Raw genomic sequence first — 12,288 nt, 5'->3', positions numbered from 1 at the left:
AAGCCTTCGACAGCATTAGTAGAGAAAGGTTATGGGAGAAATTGTCGAATTGGCAGAGTCTGCAGGACTTGGAGGCAATTAAGGCCCTCTATTTGTCCACCACAGTCCAAATAAGGATGTCTCTTAAGGGTACACGTACGAAAGCAATTGAAATGTTGAGGGGTCTGAAACAGGGTTGTCCCTTGGCCCCGGAGCTATTCAATCTGTACCTGTCGGATATGGAATCCAGTCAGGTGGGAGTTGAGGCCTTCCCCCAAAATTAAAAAAAACAAGTGATTCCGTGGGTGTTATACATGGATGATTTGGTTCTTATTGACCAACCAACTACCGATAGGGCTACAAAGAGGACTGAAGCACCTAGAATTATACCTAAAGGCAAATTAATTGAGAATAAACATGGGAAAACTAAAATGATGGTACTCCTGAGCGCCTATAGGAATAAACCCAAATTGACCTTTGTGGTGGGTTCGACAAAGGTTGAGTGTGTGGAATCCATTGTATATTTGGGGGTCCCATTCACCGGTAGTGTGAGCGAGAATCCTTGGAGGGAGGGTCTAAGATTGAAGACTGTAAGACTGGCTCCCCAGACAAGAAGGATCCATAAAAGATTCAGTAAATTAACTTTGGTACCCATAAAAACTTTTTGGGGACTTAAAAGTAATTTGGATTCTTATATATGGAGCAGAATCATTTTCCCACATACCCCAAAGGTTCTGGGATAAGTTGGAGGTTCCTGGGTTTTCCCAAATCTCTTCCAATTACCCTGATCAGGTTTGAATTAGGTCTTAAATCTTTGCGCTCCATGATTAGATGGAGCTCTCTGTGCCTGTTTTGAAAATGTATAGAGGTGAACGTCGCCCTCCCCATCGGAAATCTTAAGAACGAGGGGATAAAATGGGCATGAATGCATTCTGGACACCTGGGAATGCACCTGTAGGCAGTGGCTCCAGACCCTCAATCAAATGGAAACAGCCCTCATTGCCAATCCCGACAAGGTAAAGCTACAGATAAAGCAAATGGACTGGATAGATACTCTAGCACAAAGAAGTTCATACAGACGTCTGCTGAATCTGTAGCATGAGAGGAGATTGTTAAATCAACTGCCCAACTATCTGGTAAAATGTTTGAGTCTCAAATATAGGGATCGCTTTATGTGGCTTAGACTGAAAATGTTGCCAATGAGACAAGTTCTGCATATGAGAAGGCAAATGCAGGATAACGATTACTCCTGCAGATAATGTAGGAGGCATGACAAGGAAATAACCTCTCAGCACCTACTGACAGAGTGTAATGGTCTGGCCATGAGGAGAGGAAAATTATGAGCGATGTGCCTAAATGTTATAAAAATCTAACGCTGCAGGAATGGTGGGATATGTTTATAATAGGAGGTAACAATTCGATTATATTGGCAGCAATGAGATTAATGGAGGAAATGTTTGTTCCTGCGAGTGTAAAATTAAATTGTGGATGTCTATTTTTTTTTTTTTTAAAAGGAGAGGTAATTGGAAACTTTGCAAATATTGGTTTGTTAAATTGATTTAATGACGGAATGTAATGGATGGTTTTTATGAAAGGTTTGAAATAGACTAACCACATCAAAAATAAAAAAAGAAGGAAAAGAAACAAAGGACTCCGACAATGGGCTACAACAGCACCAGGAACAGTGTGTGACTATCAACAATAAACGATGGTCTTGGTCAAGACCAGCCACGATAGGCTGCAGGTGTGGAGTGCACCCGAAGTGGCAGCTTCAAACAAGTCTCACAAACCTGAGAGGAGGAAGAACCGAGAACGCTGGTGGTCGGCTGAGGGTGTTCTTCAGTGGGCCTTGTGAGAAACCAAAGGGTGTCTCACCCGCTAGTCCTCAGAGACTTGTCATCCAGGTGGCCAGGACACGGCCATCGCTTTTGGATCCAGTTCCTGTGGGTGCACCGGTGAGGGAGGATCACCTGGGTAAGGGGGTCTTCGGAGTGTGGGGGTGAGGCAGCCGATGGCAAGATGCAGTATTCCCCCCCCCTTTTTTTGTTCAACTACCCCATCCTATTTTCTGAAGTCCCAATGTCCCCCTCGCCCCTTTTTCACAAACACTGGGCAGAGGAAGAGGATGGCTGAGACAACCAGACTAATTCTCTCACATATTACTGGACATGTCCTGTTAAACGGGTCAGGCAAAGTCAGGCACTTTACACTAAGTGCATACATCTGATACCAGATGCAAATAAAAGGCAACCCCTAAAGACTCACTGAGCAAGGCGGAGTACGAGCCGAACTTCCGGGACGAGGGCACACCTACTGGAGCAAAGCAACAGCCCAAGGGACGAGAGCAGAGGGCCGAAAACCCTAAGGGTTCCCTATTGGAGGTTGTTGCCTCAGACAGACTGCGAAAGACGGATGAAGGACAGATCCCATAAGTGAACATTGAATTGTGTTCCAAGGACGCCAGCGACCCTCCCGGGTGAACGACAGAGTTAGGGATGCGAGGGCAAGCCTGTGGTACTAACCTTGACTCGTGAATCAAAATAGCAAAACAAGAAAGTGCACACAGCCGTTGAGTTGGCAAGCGACCTGAGAGACCGGTGCGTGTTAGACCAATTAAAGTATCAAATACAGATACAAATACACAGGTCAGTAACAATGACTGTACCTCACACAGTGATGGTTATTTCCACCTATTTTCCCACTATGTCCATATTATCTAATATGGACATAGTGGCCACCTATTTTCCCACTATGTCCATATTATCTAATATGGACATAGTGGGAAAATAGGTGGAAATAACCATCAGTGTGTGATGTATTCAAATACAATGTTTTGTGTATAATTTTTTCATACGATTTACCAGGTGGTTAGACCTGCGCTCTGATGTATTAATAAATGTGACATGTATTTTATATAAAGGACATAATTTTTTGATCCAAGTGCTATCTCTTTCTATCTGTTTTCAGGTAGATAGCAAGAGTCCTTCATTTTGAGTAGGGGTATATATGCGTGTTACTTATAGTGACCTTGCTTTTGCTTGATGATAGGCATTCTGTTCCCATTTAGTAGGAAGGTCTGACGCCGCTCAGTGGGAAAGCCCTTGTGAGAATACTGATGGGAATAGAGGGTGCCAGAGGAAATATGAGATGATTTGGAGAGGTTGGGGGTGAGGTGGGCTAGGACAGAGACAGTGTAAGCGTATAGCAGATGGGGAGGGGGGAAGTGTCCTAAGCGGAACTCCTGGGCGGAGGATAGTAGAGCGCAGGGGGGGGGAGTTAACAGGAAGGGGGGGACAAAGGAATGGTACAGATCCATGTAGGTGGGGGGGGGGGACTGGGAATGTCAGAGCCGATCTGGAATGTTTTGGGGGAATTGACTGTACAAAACCTAACAGTTTGTTCAACAAAACACAGCAAACTGACACATAATGCCAAACTCACTCTTTCACCTAAAACACAAGCCACATACCTGGTGGTAGACAGACATGTAGGCTTGCAGACGAAAGCCAACAAAAGAGCCTCAGATTATATTACACAGAGTAACAACCAGTCAGCATCAAATACACAGAATTCACCACAGGTTTCCTTCTACAGACCGAATAAATCATCCTGAAAACATATGGACACAATAAAAGTATAGCACTTAGAAGTGGTAACACGATGTCCAAGCACAGCCATGAGGGTTACCAAAGTAGAGGATATATTTGAGGAAGACAGTCCCAAGGCCAGAAGGGCACATTACACACGAAGGAGGGAAACAGCAGCAACACAGTGAATCATTGTATATCCTTAGACCAGAGTGCAATACACAGATTTAAAAATGCACAGTGAAAGTGTCTAAAATTATACGGCTTAGTCAAGAACTCCAGAACCTCCGAAAAATGCCAAATTGCAGTTAAGAACCTTCCAGTATCACAAAAGTTGAAGGAGCCCCATAACAAAACAGGATAAAGTCTGTAGGCCGAACCGCGGTAAGGCCCAGTTCATTGGTGTCAACTGCTTTCTTCTGGGTACCTGTGGGAATGGACACCTGTTGAGACCAAGAAGAAGTTATTAAGTGGAGGATTTGAGGCCCATGAGTCAAGAAGCAGAGCAGGACTCAGCCACCACTATTCTGGAAATGAGTTTAAAGGGGACCTGCAGAACAAAACTCCCACAGGGAACCCTGAATGAGGTGTGGGTTGCGGGGATATAGATATTCAAAACATTCTTAGTGATTAAAAATATTCAAATTTTCCACAGCAGTATCAATTTTCCTTTAGCAATTTAGTTGGATACGTATTGAAGATGTATTTTAACCTGACACCATACTCTATATAGAGCTGTGTATGTTGGCCCGCATTCTGTGTTTAAACAGTAGGTTCAACATTTTGAGGTTTTTATAGACTCAATCATGTACCAGATGGCCTAATAAGGTCATAGAGATGTGTCCTAACTTGGGACATTCAGTCTACAGATGTCTCACCATTTCAATACATTCTGGTATTTTACAAACTCTGCATATTCTGTCATCTTTAGGAATTTTTCATTGGCCGCCACAGATGGATCTCACGGGGCGCTGGTTTGTGCGCATTAGCAACCTAAATCGCTGCACCTCACAATCCGGGCAAAGCAACAGATATCTTTGAGGTTTCATGAACTTGTGGGAAATTTGTGCCACTTGATTAAAATTGTGGAGTGTCTGCAGGTGTACATAATTGTTCACCCAGTCCCATTTTTTCAAATGGCAGGAATGGGTATTGGATTACCCATCAACCCAGTGCACAGGGGCAAGTACTTACAGGGTTGTTCCTGAAAGCACTGTTCCAGGATAGCAGAACAATCCAGTAAGTAACATTTATTTTCACAGGACGAAACTAAGGATCCAGTCAACTAAGGGCTTGAATCTTGAGCCAACGATGACCAAGATAGACCAATCACCCTTCAAAGAAGTGGAATCTGCAGCTGAGATGGCTTCAGGAGGAGGGGAACTTGCACACGGCAGACAGCCCTGCAGCTCAGCAGGCAAACGTGAATGCCACACCAGCAGAAAAGGCCCATGCAGCATGACAACATATCAAAAAGTATACCAGGCATTTACAAGTGTGTTCATATAAGAAAAGCCCTGGTAGGGAAGCACACCAGGCAAGGACAGGCTGGACAGTGTGTAAGAAATACATCACCCAAAGAGCTTCTGAGAAAAATATATCGGGACTAGCAAAAGCTGTGCTGATCAAGAGAACAGGAGGGAAATTTGGCAGGAGAGTACACCAGGTATCCCAACAAGATAAAGACAAAACGTTAAGCTTTGTGTACTAGTTGTGTTGTTTATCAAGAAAAACTCAAGGAACCGATATCTTTGAATATAAAAACAGAGTAAGAGAAATCCAGGGGAAGGGAACCACCCTCTGGAACAAGGATCTCAATCCTTCTGGAACTTTTTTGTTGCAGTTATGCATTTTACCTTTTTGAACATTTACAAAACTACTCAAGACCAAATGCATTACCCTTTTCACCTTAGAGTTAATTTTGTTAGAATGTGAGGGCCAGAATAGTACTTTGGACATGGGATGGTTTTGCTTTGGATATTGTGACAGGTACAGACCCTTAGTTTTGCTTTTAGGTAGAGAAACACCTCTTCGAGCAGGGACAGAGGCATTTCCCTAAACCCCTTTAATTTTAATAGTAGTTGACCAAAACCATGACTCCCGTGGGTCCGAGTCTCATTCCTGGCTCCTCACAGAAAGTTGCTAAAAGAGAAATCTTCCCTAACAGCTCTAAATTCCTGTTTGCTCTATTTTCTAACTGACTTTACCAGACACAGTTCGTGTTGTTCTTCACTTGCATAATCGTTTCTAAAGGTAAAGTGTTGTTGTCTTAGCAGAACCCCCAATGACGAATGTATACATCTGTAAGATAGTGGTGTGTCAAAAATTACCTGAAAGTTTAATTGCGTAGAGTGTATTCTAAAGGACAAATAAATAACTGTATATGTTTGTACATCTTAGGTCTAACTGGAACTATTGGAGTGCTGTGTGTGTGTCTCATTGTTGCCCTAGACCACTCGGACACCCTCCTGTGTCCAAGCCTTACTGCTCTGCTACCTGCCTTGATTGTGTTTGATTGGACTTCAGTGTGTTTCATGTTCACCATAATAGGTCGGCCTCTCAGAGTCCTCCGCCAGGGTTGATGCTGAAAATCCATCTCAACTGTCCTGCACAATTAAGTACAGTGTACTAAAGACCCAACCCACCCATTTCATATATGGAAAGTCCTAGACGAGGTGGCCAGAAACTAACACATATAGGAAGGGAATGGGAGAGAAAAAAGGGACCTAGACATTGCAACCAGTAGAAAAAACAACCTAAAAAGCCCTTAAGCCAACACATATACATGGGTTTTGCCCCTCCAGAGTATAGTACAACAAAATAAAAGAATACAAATGCAATCATGGTAATTAAATATGGTACTAAAGGGTAGTAAATATTTTAACACCATAGCCAAAGGCTCCAAGAACTAAAGCTATAATTTAGAAACAGTTACCTTCGCAATACACTTCATGGAAAACTAGTCACACAGTTGCAAACATTAGCTACAGTGCAATAATACATTCAGAATGAGAGACGTGCAGAGCAGGACTTCAAAAACCATCAAATCCAAGGTTAAGTCCAAAAATTGGAATTCTTAGTCCACAGCTCACTGAACCCTTTGAGAGTACAGGGAAATGTTCAGGGTGACGCAAGTATCCCAAGAGCCACTTTCAGAGAGTTCTAGTACAAGTAGAAAGTTCCATTGGAATCAACGGGATAGTCAATGGGCCCTCCGCATTAATGGAGTCAAGTCTGCTCTACCCAGTAGGTACGGATTCCACAGAAAACTACCCCAGGGAAGACCCTACGAGATTCCAATCAAGATGTTGAGAGGTCAAATGATGAATCATATGTGCCAGAAGAAGATGCAGCAGAGCAGGAGGACCCCCAATGCAAGTCAAGGGTAAAATGTGGTAGAGACGCTCCTCGAAGAAACTCAACTCCGGTCTAGAGGGATCGCACCTTATATTGATCACCCACGCCGGGACCCAGAGGCAAGTGCTCATGTCGGCAGTTTCAACTAAAACATCTTCCGCACAGTGAAACAACCCGGGTAAGTAGAGGCTTCTTTCCTACATGCGGTGTAAAGGATTAGCTGACATGGGTTTGAACATCCACCCTCACAAGTAAGGAAAGGCAACTGCCTACCCACAAAGTTGATCCTCAAACTTGAAGAAAAGAACACAGCAAGGAAGACCTTGGGAGTAAGAGAAAACCCGCGAAAATGGCTCTCGGTGGACAAAGAAGGGAGGCAGCCCAGCAGAAAATGATCCCAGCACAGGGAGAATGACTAAACAACTTCAGATGTCCCAAGCAGCAGATCAAGAGGGGTCTGGTGTTCCAGCAGGATTCCAGGTGATAGCAGTGACACACTCAAACGGAAGATCCTGGCGCTAAACAGCAGGAATCAGCTGTAAATGTCCCATAAAACTGTTTTAGCATGGAAGGTACGACCCAGCAGATGAGGAGAGGCAGCAGGTGTAATCGGGATATTGTACTCAGCCAGTATTGGCCAAGTAAGGGTTACAATCATCAAGAATCAGTGGGAAAAGCTTTCAGCAGGTCGGTAGACCTGCTTCTTCCAAGTAGCAGAACATAACAGCAAGAGGGGGAAACATGGCCGTAAGTCAGCTGAAAAAAGGGGCTGGTCAAAGTCCAGCCCACCAATCACTAGAGGAGTCTGTGGGCAGATGGTCATATACCATACTTGTTTGTTTGTAGGACCGCACTCAGCCTAGACCACCCCACAGGAAGTAGCTTAGACCACCACCCCACAGGAAGTAAGAGGGAAGGCTTAGGGACCTAGACTGGTTGAAACCAATTAAAAACTAGTATGGATGATGCATTGTAGGATCACAAAGAGCCCACATGGTCAGAACGACCGCCTTGTGCTTCCTCGTGGTTACCCTGAATAAAGGGAACCCTAAAATACAAAATGGCCAAAAGCCGTATTTTTAAAAAAAGAATTGCGGCCCTAGCGCCACCAAAAAGGCACATTGGGCAACCAATGCAGTCAAAAGGCTTGCACCCCTGATGAAGCCTAAACTAAAGTACAGTACACCAACCTACTCCTTAAAACCAATGTAGGGTGATATAATCATCCTAAGTGGGGGGAAAGGGTGCCCAAGAAGTAACTTTGGGCATGGGAGCATTATGGGCAGGCCAGGACCATACACCCTTAAGGTGGAAAAAAGGGGCAAATTGGCAGAGGGATTATAGCAGGCTCTAGTAAAATGGAAATAACACTGCTATACATTGACATGGAAAGCACTTCCCAAGGGAAGGAAAAGCCAAATTACATTGAAACAAATCAATGCATGGTCACAAATTCTGTCCAAAGTGACAAAAACTGTCACTGTTCGTATCACCATGGTAAGGCTACTTGCCTGTCATATCTCTTGTTTCCTCTAGGGAAGTAGTTTAAGATTTTAACACGCAAGGAGAGTTTTCGTTGCTATGTTGATTGTGATATCAATGAAGATCCTGGCATGAAGGACCAGAGGGTCCAAACGTCGCTGGATTTGAGGCTACTTCACCAACCAGATATGCAAATACCATATCTACTCTAAAGAGAGGGGCGATTATGCAGAACAAGTGCTCCAGGAAGCCCCGGCTGAGCAGATCACTAAACTGTGCTGAAAGTGTCCACAACATCACTGGAGGAGGTAGCGCATGCGCACAAGTGGGTGTTTGGTACTTGAGAAGGCTGGGACTATGGGTGTTCCTGCTCTGAATCATTCCAAGGACCGTTCCATCCATACCCACCTTCATAAGTCTGTGGTGGAAGCAGTGCCAGCAACTCGTACAGTCTCTGCCGGTACGTCACTGACACCATCTTTAATGGGTTTCCATACACCTTTTGGAGCAATGGGAGTCTGAAATAGAAAATGGGAAAGCATTCAGCTGGATGACAGAGGACTGGCAACATCCCTCCCATTTCTTTTCATTCCGGTCTATCCTTGCTCTTCCTTTATTACACTTAATTTCCCCCAAACTACTGCAGGTGTCTAGCACAAACGTATTTATTTTTAAAAGAAAATGTATTTGATTGTTTAAAGCATGGACCTAGCTTGAGAGCAGCAGAGCGCTGTACAGAGTGAGGGTAGCCAGCATTTGGGCCGGCATCTTTTAACAGTAGCGCAGTACTGCAAGGTTTGTGTGCCGGTAATTGTTTAAAGGAGACCGAATGCACACCACAACAGGCCCCATGCCAAAATCGTGTGTCATCTCTGAAAATTACAAGCCGTCCTGGACAGGGGCCCCAGAAGGAACGGCTACACATCCAAGATGTGCGCAAACCTCAATCCTTCCACAAGAAATAGAAGTGATACAGAGCAGCAAACCAAAGTGCATACATATCTGCAGGCGGACAAAGGAACTCCAACTCCCCTGCCTTCTAAACACGTGTTAGGGAGACATTTGAACAACCCTCTGGTGAGCGTTGTGCAAATCTAACCCAATACTGGCATAGTGTGCCATCCAAAAGAGAGCAGACTCTCCAATGGTAAGCGTAGCTTAACGAGGAAGGTAGGCTACCAGGGAGGTACAGTTATTTCAAACGGACACCACACAAGAATTCACCACATTGCTATACTGAAAAATATACACACTATTTCCAAGGTCACACAAAATATTTATGATAGGAAAAATAAGTCCTCAGGTTACACTAACGTATAGCAGAACATAGTGTAAGTAAAAAAAAGAAAAAACCTAAAAAAAATAACAAAAAGCAGTAAATGGCCAGTTAAAGCCTAACTCATTCACCCTAAAATGTAAGACCAATACCCGGGGGCAGACACAATACATATGGACTTCCAGAGGGGAGTTTCTAAATAGAAGCCTAGATAATATTAGACAGTGATTTCCATCATGTGCAGGCTCCAAGGGTGCCACACTGAACTTAGCACAGGTTTATTTCTACATTCTAAATGATTATACTCTAATATGCACATAACTAAGTTATAGATTTAGTCAATGCCAAACACAGCCAGGACGACTACGAAAATCCAGGATGTATTTTAGTTACAGTTCCTTAACATTACAGTTCAAGAAGGGAAAACGTAGCAACACAGTGAAATATTGTATATCCTTAGACCAGAGTGCAATACAAAAAGTTTAAAATATCTAATAAATCAAGGAGTCTCTCAAAATCTAGGGCTTGGTGAAGAACTCCAGGGCGCTTAGCGGGACCCTAGGAAAACACCATAGTCTAGTTATGTACCTTCCAGTGTCACATGTAGGAGTTCTAGAAAGTTCCCTCATCGGAAACATGACAAGGTCTGTAGGCTGACCTGCGGTTATTGTAAAAAGCCAGATCAGTGCCAGTTCCTTCCCACAAGTAGCCAAGAAGAAAGCAATCGCCCCCAGGGGACCAGTGGAGACCCAGTGGAGGTTGGAGACCCTGCAGCCCCAGGACCAAAAAAGCACAGCAGGATTCATTACCCACAAGTTAAGCAATGGTGAAATGCAGTAGAAGGGGACCTGCAGAATCTGACAATGACCTAAAGGGACGTGCGAGAGTATTTTGAATAACCCACCATCCCATGTCCGAGTTCAGCAATTTTCGTTTTAATTCTCTTTATTGATATTACATGTTAAACTTTTCTCCCTTTATGCTGCCCCCTCTCCCCCTACCCTGCACCCCCCAAAACAGGTTTCGGTGTCTCCTTCCTCTTGCGTGGGTCTCTCACCGGGGTTTACTCAGTGTAGGTCCAAACGTTTTAGGTGTTGTGGGTACCATTGAGCCCTAAAGTCTTCTTTCAAAAACACTAAAGTCTCGCCCCAGTCACTGGCGAATTTCGGCACGTTGTTATTCACTGCATATGTAGCCCATTCCAACGCTGCCAGATCCCAAACTTTGCGGAGTCACTCTTGTATCGTGGGGATGACAGTTCCTTTCCATCTTTGCGCAATAAGAGTCATTGCTGCCAACGTCAGTACAACCCGTGCTTTCTCCCGGCACTTGCTTTCTCCTTCCTCCCTGCCTTTTTCAACCTCAGCAACACTCGTTCTGGGGATCTTCCGGCCCCTGCCCCAAATGTTTGTACATGTGCCTGTAGTACCTCCCTCCTGAAAGGTTCGATTTTGGGGCATTTGCACCATAAGCGACATGCTGTACCCTCTTTCCCACACCACCTCCAACATTCCCCAGACACATCTGGATATATGCTACGGAGATAGGCAGGAGACTAATGCCACCCGTACAGGATCCTGTACCAGGTCTCCTGGAGTTGGGACGCCCGCGCCACTTAAAGTATCAGTCTCCACAAACTTTCCCACTCCTCCCTGGTGATTTCCTGCCTAGTCATCGGGTCCCAGTGAGCCATGCATGGCCATTCGGCGCAGGGGCACAGCATCCAAAATCCTATATAAATTTGATATCCAGCCCTTCGACCCATCATGTGTTAGCAAGAACTTCTCAAATGGGGTGACCTGTCGGATTGCCACAGCCTGGACATCTGTATTCATTAGCAAGTTACTTGGTTGGAAATATCCAAGTCTCTCGTCCTCCTCCACCCCAAATTCCTGTTTGCACTCTGAACGAGCGAATGTTCTGGCCCTGGAACATGTCCTGAAAAGTCCTGTATCCCCCTCCCGCCATTGTCTAAAGGTTCCCTGTTCCGTTCCCGGGGTGAAGTCCCCATTGTTAAAGATGGGGGTGAAGGGAAGATCATGATTCCATGTTTCCCCACTAATGTATCGCAAGTGTCCACTACCAGTTTGGTGATGGCGCTCAGGTACATGTGTTTCAGCCTATGTTGTTGCGGCAGCCACAACAACTCTCTCAGATCGTGTTGCGCTACCGCTCGATCCAGCGAGACCTAATAACCCATAAGAGAATAATTCTCTTATCACCCGCAGTTGTGTTGCCTCATCATGAGATGTCAGCTAATTCTTGGCCTCTTTCCCTCCCATATGAACTCTTGTCATTTTCCTCAATTCCCCAAAGAGACTGGAGGATAGTGCCAGCGGGATTGCCTGGAATAGGTAGAGCAGGTGGGGGAGTGTATCCATTGTGACCGTCGCCCTCCTTCCCACCAAAGAGATTCTAAGCTTCCTCCACGTTTGGAAGTCCTTCCTAATTGCCATTAATATGAGCGGGTAGTTTGCTGCATACCATCCCGGCAAAGTCGGTGTGATTTTGACACCCAGATATTTGATTCCCCCTGGGCTCCACACGAAAGGTGATGATGCCTTTAGTTCTGTAGTTTCTCCCCTCCCCACTGTTCGGTTCACTAGT

The 12,288-nt window shown here is 44.8% G+C and overlaps 1 protein-coding gene across 6 annotated transcripts in view; it reads right to left on the bottom strand.

Annotated features, from left to right (window-relative positions):
• Positions 1–12,288, bottom strand: part of HEATR5A (HEAT repeat containing 5A) — a 704,366-nt gene that overhangs the window by 426,707 nt on the left and 265,371 nt on the right. For all 6 annotated transcript variants that reach the window (XM_069638471.1, XM_069638476.1, XM_069638475.1 and 3 more), the window contains exon 14: positions 8,814–8,923. In XM_069638471.1, the coding sequence (XP_069494572.1) occupies positions 8,814–8,923 (110 nt within the window). The remainder of the gene's footprint in view (positions 1–8,813; positions 8,924–12,288) is intronic.

The sequence above is a fragment of the Ambystoma mexicanum genome, chromosome 14 (assembly GCF_040938575.1).
Source record: "Ambystoma mexicanum isolate Mex_15411 chromosome 14, UKY_AmexF1_1, whole genome shotgun sequence".
In the NCBI taxonomy this organism is placed as follows: Eukaryota; Metazoa; Chordata; class Amphibia; order Caudata; family Ambystomatidae; genus Ambystoma; species Ambystoma mexicanum.
Note: the sequence above shows the minus strand (reverse complement) of the source record. Positions and strands in the feature narration are given on the sequence as shown.